Source organism: Cryptotermes secundus, unplaced genomic scaffold (assembly GCF_002891405.2).
Source record: "Cryptotermes secundus unplaced genomic scaffold, Csec_1.0 scaffold1044, whole genome shotgun sequence".
NCBI classification, from domain to species: Eukaryota; Metazoa; Arthropoda; class Insecta; order Blattodea; family Kalotermitidae; genus Cryptotermes; species Cryptotermes secundus.
The window spans coordinates 886,952-910,537 of record NW_019738363.1 but is presented as its reverse complement, the minus strand read 5'-3'; the positions used below and the strand labels follow the sequence as shown (position 1 = coordinate 910,537).

At 36.6% G+C, this 23,586-nt stretch overlaps 1 protein-coding gene and 1 long non-coding RNA gene across 2 annotated transcripts in view; one reads left to right on the top strand and one right to left on the bottom strand.

Annotated features, from left to right (window-relative positions):
* LOC117282826 overlaps window positions 1-23,586 on the top strand; it is a 71,394-nt gene that overhangs the window by 14,452 nt on the left and 33,356 nt on the right. Inside the window, exon 2 of the long non-coding RNA XR_004513716.1 lies at window positions 6,804-6,921. This is a non-coding gene — a long non-coding RNA (uncharacterized LOC117282826). The remainder of the gene's footprint in view (window positions 1-6,803; window positions 6,922-23,586) is intronic.
* Window positions 4,842-23,586, bottom strand: part of LOC111870963 (ABC transporter G family member 20) — a gene marked incomplete in the record, with an annotated part of 56,529 nt that continues 37,784 nt past the window's right edge. Inside the window, 13 exon segments of the mRNA XM_033754058.1 lie at window positions 4,842-6,898; window positions 7,627-7,713; window positions 9,800-9,976; window positions 10,853-10,941; window positions 13,379-13,449; window positions 13,540-13,655; window positions 14,023-14,200; window positions 14,683-14,917; window positions 16,989-17,083; window positions 17,964-18,041; window positions 19,565-19,711; window positions 21,197-21,290; window positions 21,996-22,102. Of these exon segments, the coding sequence (XP_033609949.1) occupies window positions 6,678-6,898; window positions 7,627-7,713; window positions 9,800-9,976; window positions 10,853-10,941; window positions 13,379-13,449; window positions 13,540-13,655; window positions 14,023-14,200; window positions 14,683-14,917; window positions 16,989-17,083; window positions 17,964-18,041; window positions 19,565-19,711; window positions 21,197-21,290; window positions 21,996-22,102 (1,695 nt within the window).

Here is a 23,586-nt window from a genome sequence, read left to right as displayed (position 1 = left end):
ATTTAACATTTAAAAAACACATTGTTATTTTCTTCGTTATTATCAACATCTACCTCGTTGATATCTGTCTGGTATGTAGATTATTTTGCACACGTCAATTTTGATTTTGCTGTAGTAGCACTATAAAATCTTTAGTTAGTTTTAAAATCCTTTAAATTTTTCTCTAAATTTTAAATTTAAAATTTAGAGAAAAAAAATTTCAGCTGAATTTATGAACCAGCCAGGTGCATTGGCGTGTCCACAAGAATCGCTGTAGGTCCCTAATCTGAGGCAGAAGAATTCTGTCAACACACTTCCAACCTGTTCCTCTAAGATCTATCTTCATATCATTCTTCCATCTGCGTTCAGGTGTTTCGGTCAGGGTTTTCTGCCAAACTTTTGTATGCAGTTCCTTTTCGTCCCACGAGTGCTCTACGCCCTGCCTATCTCATCCCTTTGGTTTGATGAACATAATATCCGGCGAGGAGTATAAGAATTATTAAGCTCTCATTACGTATTTTTTGTCCAGCCTACAGAGACTTCCTTCCTCTTGGAGGAGAAGAACAAAGGAGATCGACAAGAAAAACGAAACAATTAATGGTTAACGTTGTAATTAAAGATTAATTATGAAATGCACGTGAATTCTGATATGGCGATATAGGCCTGTTATAAATAGGTTACCCAGAAATGTAAGTCATAACTAAGAAAGTTGAATATCATATGGAATAAAACTAAGTTTTATATTAATTTTTAATAACTGAAAACAGCAAAATATTAAAAATAAATATTTATACAAACAAATGACCAAAACGTGGCGACAAATGAGAATACATATGGATAATTTTATCTCTTAAGTGCTATGGACCCTAGAGACAGTATCGGTGATTCCACCCTAATTTTTATATATCTCTCGTATTCCATTCTGTGCAACATCTACAGCTAACAGAGCGTTAGTAAGTGAGCTGAGAATGAATTAGGAATTTAGCAATGCGGTGTTTACGCAATGCAGTAAATTTATCTTATAATTCTGTGACATACACGGATATGGGAAAAAATATTAAAGGGAGGGAAGTTAAACTTGACTCCAGATGTCGCTTGAAACGCTTTCGCATGTGCTTAAGAAACAGGACGCCTCGAGGGCTATTAACAAAGGGGGGCAGCCATCAGAAAGTTATTTTTTACAGGGAGGAAGCGGAAAATTTATTTACAATTTACGTTTAAGCCGTTAAAGAATATTTTTATGGGTCTTCCTATAATTCTGGATCTCTATATTGAAAAATGGTTGCCCCACAATCTCTGTTCAAGATCTTTTGCCAGAAATATGTGTTACATTTCCTTCTAATCCAGATGGGAACAGATATCTGGGTCACCCCTTGTTGGCATCCATGGTTTAAGAGTACCAACACTGTGGCACTTTGTGACTCTCTGAATTATATTTAACAGTATAAAAGTTATTCTTCAGTGCAGTTGTGTGATTCTATATTATATTATTTTGGCAGACAGTTAATTTGTGACAAGAAAATAACTCATATGACAGCACAGATAGAATGCATCCCATCAAGAGGAAGTACAAGGGGCAGATTGCAAGTCCTCTGAGGAGGACTCTGGGTTATATCATATTATTATGGCTGCTATTTTGTTTACGACAGCAAAATAATTCAGATACTAAAGCAAAGATGGACAGAATACATCCCAGAAAGAGAAAATAGAAGGCAGATTGCAAGTGCTGTAAGGTGAGTTTAATGTACTCTCCAGGAGGCAGATTGAAGTTAGAAGCTAAATCCAGAGTGGCAGAATACTGTAAGTCTTTCCACCACTTCTCCATGAAACCTCCCTTCAACAAGTCCATGATGATTTTATTAAATGTCTCTAATAACTGAGAGCCCCTTGGGACCGGAAAAGTTGCAAGCTGTATGGAATATATCTCATCAAATTGGCACACCAGCTTCTTACTGTCACCATCCAAATATTTTGCAGCCGCGAAATATCCCATGCCATATTTGGAAAAGAAAAACGCCATATCACCTTTAAAAGCCATTCTGTCTTCACAAGCTGTAAGATCTTGACAGATGTGATATCGCTGATGAGGTTCATCCTGCATACTGGGAATAAGTGATAGGATCGTTTGTGGAATGCCCAACGTCATTCCAGAATCAAGAAGTTCAGCCTCTGAAGATATCTGGTGTTGGAGACCCGGGTTGATTAAGTAGGAGGTCATGTAGGTCTGGTAGACAGTGTTCAGAGCCCAGCAATATAACACCCACATGAAGAACACTGCTCGTATGACAGCTACGTGAGGTGGGTTGTTGGAAGCAGACTCTTCCAAGATGATGGCCCAGAAATTCAGAAGACATTTCATTAAACTGGTATAAGCCTGATTCTCTACTGGCTCTGTTGAGATGTTGTTGCTCAGTTTCACGACAAGCCACATGACAGTAGAAACGACGACATAGAATGATAGGAAGGCAAGCCATAATGACAGTTTGAACACTCTACTGATGCTCATCCATCGAGGGTAAGGTTTTGCACAAGGAATATACCACCGTAACTGGTCAACTGAATGTGGGGTCAAGCACTCAGCTTCTTCTAACAGGTGACATCTATACCACCAGTTCCCTGTAGCAATATCCGAATAACTTCTGATTATTTCTCCAGTTACACCGGTCCAACTTCCATTTCCTAAATTTATTCCCCATCTCCCTCCGTCAGCTGGAAGATCCAGGAAATGTATAGACATGTTTATTTTCATGCAGATGTGTTCAAGTAGCCTTACTTCTAAGCCCTCGTCAAATATAACTTTGTTGGGATCATTTTTTGTGGTCTTCTTCCTGCCAACAAAAGGCACAAACTCAAATGTGGAAACTCTCAGTTCACATCCATGAAAGTCATCTGGAATTTTTGAAGGAAATAGTGATATGTTATAAAGAAACTTGCTTTTGCCTCTCTCATCTGGTACCCATTGATCGAGCAAGGCAGCGTCTTTGATGTTGGTGCAATGGCCTGGAGGCTTATATGGAAACCATGTGTAAACGTCTAATATTGGAACATAGTCTGGTTCTGCAGTGTTGCCATTCTCTAACACAGGAGCTACAAGAATTGCATTCAATATTTTCCATTTCCACAATTTAGAGAACAAGTCTGATGCAAGTTTATTTAAATTTCCATGCACATTCACAGACACGACTACAAATTTTGCTCGTGAATTCAAATATTTGGTTTCATACAACCTTGAGATTTGCTGTGCAGTGTCCCTTACCACGTCTTGATATTCACAATAATATGATATAAGTATGTAGTTTTCGTACTTATTCTGTGATAACTGATTCCTTTTACCTCCATAATTTTCTTGAATGTAGAATAAATTCCGTTCTAATTCAAATAAATCTCGTAGAATCATGTTCGTCTCAAAACTTGGAGAAGGAGGCATGATGGTCCTAGAAGTGCCTGGTGTGATGCTGGGCCTGTTGTCCAGAACATTGCTGTCTGAAATGATCACAGTGCTCGACAGTGTGAAGTGTCTTGTGACAATATCGTGCAGACATTGCAACAGGTGATGATGCAAATCGCCTGATGTATTCACCAAACCAGTCAGTAAGAAAACATATAAACACGTTGGTATCATATCAATTTATAGTTTTGTAATCAGATCACAACCTTTTAGAGGATCCCTTTTCCAAATTAGAAGCTGTATTTCATCTGTGTATGACTGTTCCCATGAGGGGGTTATGAAATGAAGTATAATTCTTTATTAAATGCTATTATAAAGCTTGAACCGATTTACAGAGTACATAGATTGTAAGGAAAGTGAATATCCTTTCCTCATTCTTCATTTGTGGCTTGGGGAAAAATCTGAATTTTCAGGTGTATTAGTATTAATATGTGTTCGATCTGTATCTTCCTGTGTTACTGGCTAATGTAACGCATGTATATGACCCATGAGTTATGTAGTGACACTGAGCATACACTGATTTACAGTACACGTTCTGATTAATAGAAACTTAAGTGATGGACACGGTCACTGAATTTTTGATGAAGCTCACTGGAGATGTCAACTCTACAAATCAGGGCAATGAAGACAAGCTTATGGAAGGAAGTCTTGTGAATATTTGAATATCTCACTGATGTATGAAAATCATGTGTTGAAAATAGAATCTAGTGATTTTCTAATGATGTCATAATGGTCAGCAACATTAACTGGCAAATGAAATGCCTTTGTTCACATAGTAGATGAGGTATATATTGTTCATGTTCCTTAGATGAAGGTTCTTCTTACTCTGGAGGCATTGTAAACGTCTTAGTATCAAATTGACAGAACATAATGCAGTAAGCACTGGTTTATTGCCATACAACTTCATGTGATTGAATGGGTATCTTTTCTGCTTTGCATCTGGGAGATCTATGGTCCTTGTTTTGACTGATGCTTTCATGGCTTTCCTCATCCCCTCCATCAAATTCCAGGATAGTATCATACATTAATCCATGACGCTTCCTTCCAGATCATGTCCAATTTATTGTTTATTAATTCCATTATTCCACATTATATGACCTAATGTTGACAGCATCTCAGGCTACGACACATTCTGAGCTACTGGTAATATCATTATATAATCCGTAAACAAACAGTTTCTATTTACTGAACATGGTTCTATTTTGGTTTCTGCTCTATTTTATCAGGATTGCAGACACTCTCCAATAAATGCAGATTTCCGTACCATTAAGGCTCTGTTTCAGACAAATTCTGTTGTGTATACTGGCTTGTTCCTGTATGCTCGTACATGTATGTGCATGTGTATGACCTTTGAAGGCTGGCATTGAGCTAGATTAAACTGAGAAGGTTTCAGGAGTAAATGAATAAACAGAGACACTGTTTTACTTATATTTAATGCAAGACATGTAATAATCATAATTTGATTTACCACTTACTGGAATAAACACAGATATATATCATTCCACTTTGTGAATAAAATTTGTGTGAAAAAGTTTGGTTTGCATTAATTTTACTTCATGAAATATTTAATGACAAATTTATCTTTGCAGTAATAGATTACATAGTTCAGTAAATTTTAATATTGTCTTACATTAAGTGTCTGATTTAATCCCTTTTTAGTTGCGGTCTTTAAATAAGAATTCTTTATATTTACTATGTGGCCAAAACTTTGAATATAATATTAAGTAGGGCTCCTTGGTCTGGCAAACATTAAACTGTGATACATTTTACATTCCTATGATGCTGATCCTTAGTCAGTAACTGCTTACAGCACAAGGGATTCCAAATATTTTGTTTCTTGCATGCTGTCATTTATTTGTATAAGAAGTGTCTGATCATATCAAAAACAAAGTTTATTCCTTTTTGAGAATTGTACTTCTACAATTATGTAATTTTTAATACTATTTTAATTATTAATGACAGTTCTTATGAATATAAAGTCACAGTTTTTTATAACATATTTTATTACTACAATAAGAAGCAATGCAGATCTGAAGAGTATGATCTTTTGGGTTATTAGCTCATGCAGTTTTGAGACAGTTCAAATCTCAGAGGATCATATCACTTCCATCTACAGGGTTGAGGAGTAAGCCAACAACAACAACACCAGTAACATGAACAAAACCAGGTGGAAAGCTAAGCAAACTGCACATGAAAGATCTGGCCTGTAAGTAGCTGTGAGAGGGCCACCACTCAAATGACAGATGTCTTGAACATCCCGTCAATCCGGCAATGGCAAAGTGCAGCATCAATTTCGGTCAATGTAGCCAGCTCCATCCCAACAACATGAACTTGAAGGATGATATCTGTTTAAGTAATTCATGGGAACCTCTCATCTTCTCACTGAGATAATGCGAGAAACCTTCCTCGTAGGTGGTTTCTTGCAAAATGGTTCTTCAAGCAAGTTGGCACATGCCCCCGCTACATTTGAGGGCATGGAGTCTGCCCTTTCAGTACTCCTAGGCTTCCTTGACTGTTTTGGTAACAGTATATTACCTCACTCTTCTTGGTACATATTTTCCGTTCCTCTTGGTCCTTTTACCCCTGCCTAGCCTGTTCTCCAGACATCATACATAAAACTTTTCTCTAGCCCAACTTCAGTTGGTTGCAAATGGCCCTGTTCAGGTCCCAAATAAGTACCATTTCCTTTGCTTCCATTGGCTCTCTCTGACTCCACTATCAGACAGTGGTCACTCTTCAATCAGCTTTTTGAATGCTCCTTGCAGACATGGACTGGATTATATCAGGCCACATATTCCACACAGATTTCGCTTATTTTTCCATCTGCTTCTGCTGGTTTCTTGCTTGGCTTACCCTTTGATCCTGAAGATGGAGGCAACATATTTCTCTGAAACATTGATCTCTCTTTAAACTACCAATATTACAACCCAGAAAGCCATACACTTCACAGTCAGTGCCATGAGAATCTCAAGCCTAATGATATAATTCTGTTAGCAGAAATATGATTCTTGTACAGCACTAATGAGAATTCTGTACATGCAGTGCAGGAAAATTCCATTGTGATTGAATTAATCATTATTTGTGAGACCTCATATGCCACCCAGCTGACCATCAGTTCCCACTAATGGGATGTATCCCACTGGAAGAGTAACACTGTTCCATAACCACATGACCTCAAGCTGTGAATTTCCTTCTTTAAGAGGACCACGTATCAAATTTCACATAATACCAACAGTGAAAAACATGAATCTCAGGTTTTCTTGCTTTTTAACTTGAGTATAAAAATACAGAAGCCACACTCAAGCAGAATCCACAGAATGGTGATGAGGAATCCACTGTATACCTGTGAGTCTAGTATGCTTTTCCCTCGTCTCAGGATATCATGCATCGACACAATGGGAACTGTGCCTGGCAGACAGAAGGCCACCACTCGTAGCAGTTCTGGCATACCCTCAAGTGGCCACAACATGCCTGTTACCCACAACAAGACAGTGGTAAGTGTATTAAAACTATCTTTACATACATATTATACATATATATTTCAGGATCCAGGATAGCGCAGTTGGTATAGTGACTGGCTCTGGGTTAGACGATGGAGGGTTTGGAGTTCAAGTCCCAGTAGGGTCAAGAATTTTCTCTTCTCCATGTCATCCATACCAGTTCTGGGGCCCACCCAACCTCCTATCCAAAGGAAGCCAGGGAGGGGGAGCGCTCTTTCTCCGGGAGTAAGGCGGCCAGAGCGTGAATCTGACCACTCACCTCCAACTCGTGCCAAGGTCAAGAGTACTTGGATCTGTATATCCACCATCTCATACACCTTTATGGCGCAGTGCTTAATTCATTATGTACAGTGACCACTTTACTTTTCTTACACACACACACACACACACACACACACACACACACACACACACACACATATATATATATATATATGACCGCACTGTTTACATATCTCCAAAACTTATCACTATATGTACTTCATTTTTGCAAGTAGTATTCAATGTAACACATCAGTGCTTCTTTGCAAAAACAAAACACCACTCTCCATTTTTACCTGTAACTGTCACAACATTTCATGTAAGTAGCCAGAAATGAATAAGAATAGGGAGACCAGTTACAAGTGGAATATTGACTGTTATTTAATCCTAACAAAGATCATGTAACTATTTGTTTTGTATGGGAATTGATGTACATACCACATAAGAATATGTAAGGATAGAAGCTACCGAGCGAAAAGTAATTTGCTGTTGTGAGATTGTCACATGTCGTTGAAACGAGGAAACCTGAAAATAGGAATTACAATTTCATTTTCAAGCATTAGATCTCACAAAGAAGTGCTGCAAAAATGTTAACATTATTCTACCCAGCGCTTCCATAAGTAGGTGTGGGAGTTTCACAGTTAAGCGGACCGAATCAACACCAAAGCAGTGATCATGAAGTACAACGTTATTATTATTATTTGAGGGGGTGGGTTTCCCCATGCACCGCAACCAGTGGTCTATTGTACGTCCCCCTGTGATATTCTACCAGTCTCTATACCCTACCGATACTGGTGCGTGCTATCAGTCCCGACTCAGCCAGCGAGTTCGGCCTCTACTGGCTCAGCAGAATCTAGATGCTTCCCCCATCTACCAGAGCCGTTAGAAGCTATTGTTGGGCGGAAAATGTCCTTATTAATTTGGCTCAGAGGCCTCCTTGAGGCATGAGGTTCTTTTACGTGCTGTAAAGCTACGACACGGGACCCACGGCTTAAAGTCCCTCTCTGAGGACTTGTTCCCTGAATTTTTCCGCCCTTAAAAATTCCATGACCTCCGCCAGGTTTGAACCCAAGTACAACGTTCTGTAGTTAATAGTATAGAAAAGTCAGAGGTAACCTGATGTAAGACATTATCTAAGTTAAATCCTTGTTTGGGGATTCAATTTTTATTCCTTACTTGAATAATTCCTGTACTTATATCATCACTGATTAAGATCATTCATGTGATTTGGGCATAAGAACCAAAACATTTTCTTAAACTGAGGTAGACAAATATGTAAACAAGAAACAAGCAACACACATGAAGTTACTGTAGCGTGTTAAGAAACAAAGATGGGATACAGTCTGAAACAAGGACATTATGGAAGATTAAAAAAATTAAGAAGATTAGAACAATTTTCTATAAATAGAGATAGACTTATATGAAAATGCACTACAAGTGGACAAGTTTATTTTTCCTTTGAGAGCTTCAGATTTTAAACAATCAGCCATGAGGGGAGGTCAAGTGAGGAAGGTGTGCTTTATGCAGAAGAGAGTAAGGGAAGAGTGATCACAGATAGAAGAGAAGTGGTTATGAGAGGAATGTAGAAGTCAGAAGTTAAAACTGATTGTAGTCATGGAATTCTATTGTTCGTTTTATTCAAAACAAATGATTGTTTATTAAATCAGATTGTGTTGTGCGTTGGTCACTGATGCAGCAGGATATGCAGCTGGCTATTGGCTAGCCTGTTCATTTGCATCGGTGATGTAGTAGTGACTGATAGTGTGGTTGTTACCCATGCTTTATTTTAGATTGACTACTTTATTCTTACATAAGATGTCAGGAGGGAGATCATAAGGTGCATCTGCAAGTAGTGAAATTGCTATTAATTCTGATGGGTAAGAAGTGTGTTTTTATTCCAACTGTGGACTGAAAGAAATTCCACAGTATTTCTACTCCACTTATGGATATTACTACATGAACTTTTAAAGCCTAGTTGTTCTTTATGTACCACATGGTTTTAGATACCAAAACCGTGCATTCTGCCCGTAGAACGTATTTGTATGTTCTGTATGCTCCTCACAGTATATAGTGATTGATTCCCTAAACAGCATTATTCAGTTGATTTTTAGAGCAAAGATGTAACGTGATTCTTGTGAAGTATAGACTGAGATTTTATTTGTTATTAGAAGAAATTCAGTCTTTAAGGGTTAATAGGGTTTGCTTTAAGAAATTTCATGACACAATTTCAAGAACACATTCCTGCCACAACGCAAGATATTTTGGGTACTGCTGTAGAGTGACCATATAATAGATTATGAAAGGAATGCTTTATTTATGTTGTTAAACTCATCTCAGACTGCTGGCCCTGTCTTTCAGGGACAGTTTCTGTCCACATCATCAGGGTTTCACCCTGAACAACTGACATGGCTAGTAGCCTGAGAAATTTGTATCAACTTCAGATACTGTAAAAGCTTGAACTCTTATATGCGTTTTTAATGTTCAGACTTCCCTTTACTGAAAGAAGAACAAAAAGTTGAATATTGGAACTGTAGAGACATTGAATGCTGAAGTTCAGTGTTACAAAGGCACAGTTGCATTTGTGGAAGAATGAAAGTCTTATTTTTCTTACCAAAACACATGCCACAGAATCCTTGAAGACCAACCATCACTGTAACAGTGACCATATTTCCAACACAAGGAACATCAAATGCCCAGAATGCTAATATCAGTATAATAGTCATTTGCATTAACATGCAAACCATCTGTGAAATTATGTGTGCTATCAGAATCTCTGTTGTTGTTACACCTGAAAAGAAAGCAGACAGTTTGGATTAAATGAAGCAAGTAAACGTAAATTTTTGGCTAGCTGGTTAACCAAATGCATCAAAACAGAACACTTAAAAGTATTTTGTAGCATTACTATCCTGTTTGTTCCTCTTTTGTCTTGAACTATCATTGTGTATGAGAAGGAAGGGGTGCAATACTATGCCCAGGCTGGCTCTGGGGCAGAACTTCAATTTCAATTCAATTCAAATCTCCTATCCAAATGGGTACTGGTTTCTATCTCCCAGGGAGAAAAGTGGACATTGCTTTTACTCACCTAGTGCTGCAGTTAATGGTCTGTTCAGATTTACCTACATACCTCCATGCATTTGAAGGCATGGTGGTTAGAACAGGGATAAATTTTATCTTTTCTCATTCAAATGATTATCATGAGGTAATAATAGTGAGAAAACACAAATAGCATTAATATATTCTAGAATTTCCTATGAAAACCCTTATAAGCTGACATTGCATGTACAAGGTTACTAAATGTACATTTATTCTGAATAAAATTATTGTCCAGCAGAAATTTACCTTACCATCAATTCAGTCAGCTGCAAAGAGATATTTATTTCTAATTTAGCAAGTGGTGAAAATACCTCTCTTATCTTAAGAAAACAACATTTTTAAAATTATTCTTACCATTGATAGTAATATAACTTTTGTAGGATACTAAATTTGCTCAAAATAGAATTCCAAAACTGTATGCTGCATTACTAGCCTTATGCTTTGAAATTACAAAATTTTGATTTGGAATATGTTGAAATTTGGGCTATGGTATAAGAGGTTATTTATCTGAATATAACATATATAATGTAGTGCTGTACATTGTGGTGATAATTCTAGCTCCGGTACTCACCTGCCACAATGCTACGATCCCAGACACCTTCATTCCGTTCCGTTATGAGTATAGATGATGTTAGGCTAGTAGCCAGAAAGAATATTAACCTGCAAATAGATTGCAGTATAGAAGATTAGAGTTTTCTGAAGTGATGACTCATATTGCGATCTCCTGAGCAGGTACCCACCAACCAGACTACAGCATGAAGAAAGCAGTCTTCTGGGATTTGGCACCGTGTATATGTGGTGTTAACCGACGTTTCGGAGGAACGTATCGCCCCCATCTTCAGGGTTGAAGAAGTATAAGTAAATCTGCAAGCTCCGAAACGTCGGTTAACACCACATATACACGGTGCCAAATCCCAGAAGACTGCTTTCTTCATAGTCACCGCCGTGAAAGCCTCAAATCTTACAGACTACAGCATGTTGTCATAACATAGAAGACTACAATGCACTGCAATTGAAAGACATTATGGTAGATCTGGGAGTGAATGGGAGGGCAGTGCACTTGCACCCCAATTTATACTATGGTTTTGTTCGTGGCATATGTTCAGTAACTAAAAATAAAAAATTAGTAGAACAGTATTTTTTCTTTAGACTCAGTGTTAGAGGGTTAATTTCGTGAGTGTATATTTTTAACAGTGAATTTTATAATCATGAAATATCTTGGTTATTCAAAAGTAAAAAGCAGCTCATAGTACAGAAAAAGCATTTATATTTACAAATATAGCATTAAATAATGAACTTAATTGCATGGTACAGGGTATGTCCTGAGATGTTGACAGTTGGTCAGAAAATCGTTTTATGGAACCAGAACCATGTTCACAAAGACCCTCCATATAATGAGTTTATCACTGAAATCTGTATTCACTAAATTTTCAGTATTACTGAGAGTGGAGAACACTACTGAAGATTACTTAATTAAGTGCAAATAGGAGGTCTGAGATTTATAGAGGTTAACTGGGTCATCAGCAGATATTTTCGCTAATTCTAGACGAACAACTAAGTTTTCAGCTTCAGGGAGTTAAAACACTTTACACACATGTGCTAGCTCATACATGCACACATACGCATAAATATACACAAACACAGAAACATTTAAGCCAAAACACATAAATCAGGGTATATGTGAATTATATTGGAATTTGGAGAAATGGGTTTTGAAGGTGAGACCTGAATTGAACTGTCATATGAGAGGATCAAATGGTGTAGTTTTATGAGCACAGTAACTAACTTTTGGTTTGTGTGAAAACAGAGAAGCTGTTGACTGATTGAGGAAGATCCAGTTTCATGGAGATAGTTATGCTCAAACTGAAAACTAGGCTGCAGAATAAAGCATTTTGAAAGGTCTGACAAATATTTTCCTCTAAATGTCATGTGTTAATGTCTTGGATCACATTTATACTATAGGACTTGAAGAAGATTACCCTCTAAGGCTCCATCATTATTTCTTTCATGTTACATAATATTTAACTTGTGCTATTAAGAATGACTCAGACCTTAGAAAGTAATATTTTAGACAACTGATTCAGTTTGTGATAGCAAGGGTCATAATTTATATAAAGTGTTTATGTGTGGGTATGCTCTTCTGTTGCCATGCATGTTAGCAAGTAGTTGTGAATATGAGCAGAAGATGACAACATTGCAAGGTGTATTTAAGTCGATATACAGTGTCTACCTTCATCAAAGATGCTTCCTCTGATAACAGTAGCACTTAACGGTAGCTTAATATATAAATGTAGATGCTGTTTCAGAACTTTTAAAGTTATTGTGATACAGTAATATTATATTATTGTATTGTAATATCTGCATACACAGACAATTAACAATGCAACTACTCTGGGTGTGTGGTGCCAAGGGTGCATACATAACCACACTGACACTAACTCTACAGCAACTTCCTTATGAACTGCAAAAAAATCAAACATAATACCCACGTCAGAAAGGGCATGCTGAGCAAATAAATTCAAAAAAAAGCTACCCAAAAATATCTTTTAAACAAATGGACGACTGCAAGGGAAATATTTGGATGTTAATTCATTTTAATTAATAGCAGTTTCTTTTAATAAGAAATATTGCAGTCACACATCATATGTAAGTTTGACATACAGTGCAACAATTTTACCAAGAGAAAACGTGAGCATGGCTGTATATGGCCGAAACATGTAGTGAGGAAGAAAGGTGACTAGATAAGAAGCTGCATTTATAATAGAAATATATGTGAAATAAAAGATTAGTAATTTTGATATTTTCATATTGCAACATTAGTGGCCTTTGTGCTAATTGCAAATATTGCACAGAATAAAGAGATCATTGTTTGTTTTAGAGAGGTTTGTTTGTTAAGTTGTACTCCTGGTTAAATCAATCAATTAATCAATCAATATAGTTCATAGTATGCTTGTAACTATGTAGATTTATTTTGTTAACTTATATTACTGAATGACGTGTCCAAATGTTACTATGTAGCAAAACGGATGAAAATACAATAGAATACAATACAATACAATACAATACATTACAATCATATATACAAGATTTTACTTACGACATTATAAGCCCTGGAGCCATGAATACTGCGTAATTTTCATCATTCACACCATATACTGGATCATTGAACTGTGGGTGAAAATAATATTTTAAACGTGCCAGTTGAATATGGATATTGACATTATGTTCTGCAAGTAACGTTGTAATTTATCTGTTCACCTGCATTGGAACTTGTGCCAGTTTTGTACTTTGGTTGCATGCTCTCATGACATCTTGTGCCAAATCAAGGTATGCTTGCAGAAGATTTTTTTCCAAAAAGAAACCAATCTGACGATCTGCAACAATTCATTAAGACCCAGTTAGAATAGCTGCTTCTGAAGACAAGTGTTTAATATGCTCTAGTGGTTGGTATCCTAACCTACTATTCAACATGTCATGGATTAACCCCAAACTGTCACTACTAAAATCAAGAATAAATGACAGGTAGTATAAGAAGTATAACAATAACTAGTCACTTGAAGACAGAAGTAGAGCTAATTTCTGAAACATCACATACATCAAATATATCTCAGATAATTGACAGCTGTTATTGGCCATCAGTAATATAACATGCAGCCTTTCCTGCAGTATGTAACAAACATATTTATTATTCTTTCAAATGTAACCCTTTGTAGTTGTAAATAATCATGTTTGCCAACATACTGGACATGTCTAGGTGTACCCCTAGCTCGCTTTCTTCAATTGTTGTGTTTGATGCATCCTTCCCATCATCCAGACGCAACTGTAGCTGCCTGCTGAAGTTTCTATGGAAATGCAGCATTCCTACAGTAGCTCCTTTCTTCACAGACTCTATGGCTTTTTCCACATCATGGTAATATTCCTGCCAGGTTCATAAAACATATAGAAGATTGATTAAATGAAAGACGTTTCCTCTTGTATCCCCAGCCACTTTTAGAAAATATTTGCTTCTCATAGAAATATGTATAAGCAGATGACAAATTATTAATGACAAATAAAATTGTACTGGTACAATGCACTATTGCATGCAACCAGAAAAACAGAAGGCTTGGATGTTTACACACTTAATATGGTGATGGTGACACTTATTTCCTCTAATGCAGTGGTTTACAAACTTTATGCAGCTTATCTAAGATTGCATCTTGGCCCTTTTCTTAAATTCATACATATATATATTTTTTTTAAGTTTTTCAAGTTTAAAATCAACACACATTGTATTTAATATTTATCAAGATTCTACAAATGACATTTTAAGAATCAATTCTGATTTACAACTTTTCCAAAAATCCTGCCAATCTGGGAGGGTGTGCCCACACTTTGGAAACAGCAGCTGTAATATATCACCTTGCTTTGATTGATGCGGTTCAGATAGTTGCAGCTGAGACCATGAAAGTCACATGTTTCATCTTTATGGAGAATTGGTTCAGTGGGGTTGAAGAAACTGTACTGCATGCAGCTGGTGAAGTTTCCTAACTCTTCATCCACTACTGCCAACTTGAGTCCCTTGGGATCTCCACCAATTGCAAGGAAGAATATTACAACTTCTAGTACTGGGAATCCGAAAATGAAGAACAGGCCCCTGTGAATCAATTATATCGTCACAAATAGTTTTCAGGATGATGTGGGAAGACAGAATTTATTTTTTGACATAGCAGATTCTACAGAGAAGGCAGGCTTGTGCATTATCTGGTTGCAGAAAATTTAGGATATGTTGGAACACTGTAAGATGAGTAAACTATTACTATTCAGTGGTTTTAGGATCAAATTACCTTTTTTTGGAGTCCCATTAAAAAACCACTTTTTGCCTTTTTCAACTAGACACAGAAATACTATAGGTACCAATTGACTATTAAGATTACTATCCTCTGGGATGTGATACCATGTAGTCTGGTAGATATCTGCTGAAATTTTGGAGCAACATGCTGCCTTTTTCAGGGTTCAAGAATTGGTAAACATCAACCAGACTCCAAGGTATCACATTCCAGAAGGCAGTAATCTTCACAGTCACTGCCTTCAGAACTTCAAATGTTATAAACTGACTAATTTTTGTAACACATATTTCACGAATATGCCACTTGAGGCAATATTTAGAATACACTGTACGTGAAATATTTATTTGTGTGTTGGTTTGTTATATCGTAATCTGTTTAAAACTGTGGAATCCTGAAAAGAGGTACAGATGTGAATATTAATATGCCGCCACACTTTAACCTGAAAAGCTCATAATACAAATATAAGTTTGTACCACAACATCAATTTTTGGATACAAGTTTTAAATAAATTACAACATTTATTAAATATTTGAATGTCAAAACTGCACCATGGAAATAAGAAGTGACTTTAATAGTTTTTTCTAACAGAAATATGTTGTGGAGATCTTTGTATTTTATTACTGCATCTGAATTATTTTATAATGAACTGATTCAGTTTAAAGGAAAGATTGGTGGGGAATTGTTCTAAGATACAAGGTTTGGAAGAAGAATGTTTGCAGTTAATTAATAATGTTACTGTTTTTAAGTAAGTTCAAAAGGTTAAGCTGTCCCTGTAACAGGCCATGGAGGTCCGTGCGGTTGTGAGATGTTGAGGCTTCCACATTATCTAGACAGTCAGTTCACAGATGGCAGTTAGGTTGTCAGCCATATGTGCCAGCCGCCCTTTACCCCCTCAGTAAGTTTCCTGGTACTCATTTCTGTTTGAGGCAGTCAACCCCAGAGCCATAATGCAGCTGGAAGGAGTAGGTCAATTGAAAAATCAAATGACCTCGTTGGGAGCTGAACCTGAAACCTTCCAGTTTGTAGCATAGTGCCTCAACCAGCTGCTCTACCATGTGCCCTACTGGTTTTATGTTTTGTTTTCAAAGTTTTGAGTAATCAAAATCTGTGTGTGGAAAATTGAGCTACAGATTTTCTATGAATGCTGGTATCTTCAGGGATGTGGATGTTTAATCCATTGGAGTGTTACCAGTGTTTTGGAGAACCCATAGTTGAGGGTAGATCAGTGACAGTAAAAGAAGAGAGTGAACTTTATGTTCATTGCAATGAGAATTTCAAAGTCCACTGGAAGAGTAGACTATTGATAATATTTAGATTGAGTCATTAAAAATTGGAACATTGTTTGTGTGTGCGTGTATGTGTGTTCTGTGTTACACTGTTGACAGGTGTTTGTGATCAGATTAAGATTCTAGTCAAAAAGTCCACTACTTATCCAGGTTAAAACTAAGCAGAACTGTTAGACTGTAAACGAAACTGAGAAGGCAGATGGAGGGTAAGATCATGAAACTAAACAAAGAAAAATTATGTGCTTAAATGGGACATTAGTCTGACAGTCTGTGCAGGGCCCAACAAACAGAGGCCCTAGATGTTGCTAGGTACTCAAAGAATGTACAGTATAACCTGAATATCTGACCTTCTGTTATCCAGCATTCTGTATTATCTGACTTGAAGCTGAAGAACAAAACAATGACCTTTAAGATTTTACTACATACTAGAATACTACATACTATATATTGGTCCATAATGCAATTGTGAATCAAGCTCTATATTTTAATATTATTCATATTATTCGACGTTTTCAGTTATCTGATCACCCTTCCATTCAGTTTTGGGTGGATAATAGGGGTTTCACTGTACTGTATTTGCTGTTTAACTCACCCTAAATGACGAGAAATCCTATTAAAATTCTTGATGAGTAATGCACGCATTCGCTGTGAAGATGAAGTGTGGAACTTCCTCCTGTTGCCTTGTTCCTGAAACAGTGAGAATGATGTTTCTGAGTAATATATTTTTAGGGTTGTGTTAAAAATTACATTTCTTATTCACAAAGGTGAATTAGGTTCAGAGCTTAATCATGGATGCAGTACCTAATTTTGAAGGCTTTTCTCTTTATGTTGTGCCAAATAATTCAAGACAGATTTTAACCTTTAACTTCAGCTTCAGAATTCGGTTCCGTTGCTGACATATATCAGATTATAACAGCTGAAGTCTATGAATCTGTGTACCTGTGCATTACATCTGGAGACATATTCATGTGAGGTAACTGTGAAATATCAAGTAGTACACACACATACACACACACACACACACACACTATATATCTGTGCACATTATTATCAATGCATTCTTCTATATTAAACTCTCACAGGAAATAGTAACTCTGTTTATTTGCTTTAATGTTAAGTAATACTAATTTATGTCCATAGTGTGTGTTATGAAGTCTGTTCCATTTTCAGAACAATTGTGATTGTTTACCTACAGAACATTAACCATCTGAACACAGTAATTGAGCTGTGATGTGTTTTTTCTGGGAGGTATTAACATACTTTGAAATTATAGTTTAAGCTGATTCATCTTATAAAATGTTAAGTAAAGGAAATCAGTGTCCATTGTACAGTAGGCTGGGTGGGCCCTAGAGCTCATGTGGATGTTAAGAAGAAGAGAAAGGTCTCTTCCCTCTGGCAGGAATCGAACCTGGGCTTATCAAGCCCTTAGCGTAGTCCTTATACTAACTTAGCTGTTGATGTTAGTTTAAGAAAAAACTGTTTTGCTTTCTGTCTGTGTAGCTGTAGTGTGGGCAGCAAACTGGAACATGTTTGTCTGATTAGTACATCACATCTTACTGCAACTTACAGAACTGATGGTGTCGATGTGAGGTATCACTTGAGGTTCTTTCTCTTGCTCCATAATACTGTCCAATAGTGTGTCTGCCTGAAAGAGACAACATTTATATTCAGGCGTTCGAATAAGTAACCTTATATTGATGGACATGAACCACTGAGCACACTGGGTCAATTAATATGGTTTCTGACTTGTGTTCAGGAGGTATCTGGGTTGAATCTCAGTCAGGATACCGACTATCCTGACTGAGACTGTTCATGGTTTTCCTCAGTCTATCCAGAAAAATACCAGAACAGTACCTTCAGTTAGGTGATGACCACTTCCTTCCACATTCTCTCCAATTCATTATTCACTATCATCGAATCATTAGGTGTTCTACAGTCCAAGTTGTTGACAGCATTATTAAAATCAACAGAATAAATTTATGGTGGTGGCATGTTATGAGTACAATTATTTTAGACCACGTTTTTATATTTAAATTGATTTTGAATATATAATTTGGGTATAATATTGTCACGTGTATAAGTAATAGGTCTACATGCTACAGTATTATCTTTTTAATGAAAATCACTCATATAAACTTTAATATGTTATGAACATTACTAAACATTAAAGTCTTCAAGCTTATGCTGACATCTTTATGTGCTGTCACATTAGTGGATGGAACAGTGTGGGACTAGTCCATAATTTCACCTCAGTTTGATTGTTTTAAATGTTACCAAAGTAAATCTCACTGTTCTTCTTATCAAACCTATTATATGATACACATCTTTTGTATGTTGTTATATGTGACCAAATAATCATGGCATAGAACAAATAAAACTATTACAAATTAAGTTGACTATTTCATGTATCCATTCAGAAAACTGTAACCCTCGCTGGGTTAACGCATCTTACATAATGATTGGTTTTTGACCACAGTAAAAGATCAGGTATCTGATCCATAATTCTAATTTAGTAACATTTTCCAGGTAGTCATAACACAACGGTTATTTAAACATAGTTACCAGGCAACACAGTGTGCCATATGAAAGAGTACAAATTGTTTTATAAAATAAAACTTGTACTAATTCCAGTGTGCACATGTACACACATCTAATATCTTGATTCATAAGGACTAAATAATATTTATATAGTGATATGATTCTGGCAAAGAATGGTATGCTATTTTGAACAAACAGTACATATTTGGGAAAAACTATATTCCACCTTTGGAAATAGGTACTACATCACCAGGAGCTTAAAAGGAGCATGTTACCTCCCCCTTCGGGGTCAAAGAATAGGCCAAGGAAGAAACCAGTAGGAAGCATGCATCAAACAGAGCATATATCATGCTGAAAGTCTGGGTTTTTATAGGACAGCCTATGGGAAATGATGAGTTGCCTTACAGTTTCTCCTCTGGCAGGTTGCTCTGCTTTACATATGCTTCATGGTGGTTTCATGCTTGGTTTATTCGTTAACACTGAGGGTAGAGGTGACATGTTCTCCTGAAATGTCATTTCACTTTCAATGGACTACATGATGTTATAACATAGAAGACAGAGCTCTTAAGCAGTCTTCGTAGTTTCCCCTATGAGAACCTCAAATCCTGCATTACTGACAAGTGTTCTTACAAGTGTGGAACGTATATCAGTATCTGCTTCTTCCTGCTTCTTACTGAGGGTAAGAAATACTTCTTCTAAATTTGAAGAGTTGAATGCTGACATCAGTTGCTGTGGTGGTCTTTCTGCCAGCAGTTTTCCACCCCTCATTAGACCTATCTGTATGAATAAAAAATCAAAAACTTAATTTCAGTTCCTGGATATTTACACTTCCTTCTCTCCAAGTGTTTATCCATCTGCTTTGCTGTAGAAAATGCTTCAAAAGAAGGACAGTCACAGACTCAATGGATATAGTGTTACTGATCTGACAGTGGTCAGGACCACACCCAAGATGATTTGGATATGCATGCAGTGCTGTTTAATTGTATATAGTCATTTCAAAACATTCTGAAATTAATATTTCTTATTGCACATTGGCACTAACTTCGCCAAAAAATGGCGGTTGCTTGGTCGGTAAAGAAGAAGGCAGTCTTCTGGGTNGCTTGTGGACTAGAACCACAGCGTTTCTTTTTTCTTTTGTATTGCACATTACAAAAGACCACCAGAAATTTATAACACTTCAAGTTAGGTGACCTGGCTGAGAACCATCTCAAAAGAGATACTAGTATAGTCAAGTATTTAATTCATATGTTTTGAAGGTCAGGGCACATGGTAGTGTAGTTGGTTGAGGCACTATACTACAAGCTGGAAGGTTGTGGGATCAAATCCTGATAAGGCCATTGGGTTTTTCAATGGACGTAATTTTTCCTACCGCATTATGGCCCTGGTGTCGACTCAGGCTCTAACAAAAATGAGTACCAGGAATTTTCCTGAGGAGTAAAGGGCAGCTGGCTCGTTAGGCTGACAACCTTACCGCAATCTATGAGCTGACTCTCTAAAAGGTGTGGGAGCCCCGACTTCTCACTCCCCTATGGGCCTTCACGGCCTGTTACAGGGGCAGCTTTACCTTTTTTTATGTTTTGACGGCCATCTCTCTCAAACATTTATCAAGGAACGTATAAAATCAAACCTTAATTTACAAAATCAATTCATGGTTCGCACTGGCAGGAGTTTAAAGGAAATAACATTAAGATGTCCCAGAATCTCTATGCAATACAACCAAACTTGTATGTACAAAATTTATTCAAAATTACAAATAGCATGTGTCAAATTTACAAAACTGATCTACAGATATATGAAAATGATAATTTATTCATTCCAATTTTATAACTGTTTATTTTAAATTTATGATTTTGACTCATGGCTCTATTATGATATAATTCAGAGTCATGAATTGTATGACTTTGAATTATTAACAATTTTAGTCTTAAAGTTTACAATAGCAGTTTGCAAAAAGAGGACATTTCTATGAGGACTGTAATGTTCAACTAACATGATCGATCTTTCGGTTTAACATATTTCTCCATGACTTTTCAATTAGAGTACATTATTTCTTGTAGAAAATTCATGTCTGATTAACATGCTCTCACTTTACACAAAATTTTTCAAGAAGCCATCTGTTCTGTTATTTGGGGACTGATAGTATTTCGTAAGTTTCAAAAGATGTGTGTACAGAAATTGTTGTTTTGGATGAAGAGACTGTGTAATACATTAACCCTGTAGAAAACGCCACTGTGTATCATTAAAATATGACATTTCACTTACCACATCAGCTTCTTTGGCCTCCTCTATGTAATGAGTTGTAATGACAACTGTCATTTGATGGTTCGCTGTCAGCTGAACAAGGTAATCCCAGATGCTGTAACATTCACCTCAAAATTTAATTTTATCTTGAAAATGAAGGTTTGATTACCTTATTGTGGCAATTTTACTTACATAAATTGCTATTTTAATGTATGCATATGTAGTAAGTTAGTCACCAAGTTTGTGATGAGGCATCAATACAGGCATAAGGAAGGTATTATGTATATTAAACATAAGCAGAACTATCAGTTCTTGCTTGTGATATGGTTTCTTACCTTGTCAAGTAACAATATAAAGTAGCTGAAACTTCATTGAAAATCTACCAATCTAATTAAAAGGGAAACTGACATGAGGATTTGAACTGCATCCAGAAGCTGGACCATGATACTTGCACACCATTCTAACAGCCATGGCTGCTGTATATATTCGCAAGGTTACACAATAAAGATGCAAAACCTTAGCGATGTTCTCTGTTACATACCAAGTAGGAAGCAAGAAACTGACACAAAATTTACTTTTTTATTTATGTTATAAATCATTAATTATGTCTTAAAGAGCATGATTATCCCAATTTGTAAGAAATATTCCAGGAAAGTATAGCTGACATTAAGATCCATACTCTCTTTGGCATTGCAGAGAGGTGAATGGCCAGCTTTATACTCCTGTGACTTTAACCTGGTACTCATTGGACAAATCATAACAAAAATTCCTTACAAATATATTGTGAATGAGATCACCGTTAAAGCATTAACTCAGTTACCTAGATCGTAGGACAGGATCCAGTCCCACAGTAGGCTCGTCCAGAATCAGTAGCTCTGGGTTATGGACCAGTGCTGCGGCAAACGAAACTCGTCTCTTTTGTCCACCGCTATGAAAAATATAGCAATATAATTATTAGTTTGAAAGTATATGGAAATGATTAGTTTGCATCATTACACACCCCGTTGCTGCTCCCATTCAGATGGTATTGTGAAACCTTTCATGTTACGAATACTTACTAAAATAAAAAATATAATTATTGTTTTTCTGAACATTACCCATAGTCCTGTTTCTAATTAAAACACAATATTTCAAAGGCTGGAATATATGCTGTGGACCTGACTGTGATGTATAGACCCATGCCTAGGCAGTGGCTCAATAAACATGTTCCCGCAGAGACAGATTCTTGGTAAACAACCCACTGCTAGGTAATGCCTGCAACAATATGTGACAGTAATAGACGTCCATTGTCAGGCAAGGAACATGTTTTCTGCGAGGTCATAACTGACTCTATATAACAGTTAATGACTCTGGCTGCAAGAGAAGGCGAGTCGTATGAGGCGACAAAGAAGGAAATGTCAAATCTGAGACAGTAAAATATGGTTACGAGTCCCAAGAGACTAGGACATGAGAAAGACTGTGCTGCAAGGGCCGTCAGTATATACAAAAGACAAACCCGTCCTCTCATCAGAGAGGGCGCCCCACAAGTGAAGACCATAACTGTCAAAGAGTAATAAATATCACTGACTGACTGACCAACCGTCAGTCGCAATGTGACCTTGACTATGGGTCCAAGAGGAGTGGATTAGTGTAGTATGGTAAGAAGTTGAGTGTGTCCACTCAAAGAGAGTGATAACAAGTTGTATAAAGGTCCAATAAATTTGACCATGAAATCCAAAACCCATTTTATAATTCATGCAAAGCCCTAAAATTTGTCAATACAAAGTTTAGCTCTGAATTAGGTTCCACCTGAAGACAGAGGCAGAATCCAGTCTCCGAAACGCTGTGTGTTTTAAACAAGGACAGGAGGATGGATAACGTCCAGAAACACAATAATTGTATTAATATACCATTGTCATAGATTTTCAGATCTTATTAAATTTTAGGTTGCTTCACTAGCATAACAAAAAATAACTTTTTAGAAGGCTGTATAAATGCAAGCAGGGAGAGTACTCCTATTTGATATTTAGCTTTAGGATCATAACTATTTTTTTTTAATTAATTTTCATTTCAAAATAAAAGAAATTACAAATTGCGAACTAATGTATTAATATGGTTGATTATTTCATAATTTTAAAGTGGAATCACTTGTTCTCGTACATGATTTTTGCACAGTAAGAATCTAATGAATTCTGAACTAAATTAAAATAATTAATCATAATTCTGGTACTAGTACAATCTCCACATAAGTGTTATGGTTACATCACAATTACTATATGCTTCTGAAAGTAGGCAATGGCATTTCTTTCTTCAAACCTATTATGGTAGTACCATCATGACAGTTTATTCTAGAATTACATAAGGACATGTCCCTCCACTGAGACACCTCATGTAACTGTCATCCCAACATCAACCTTTCTGTGCCCTGATAC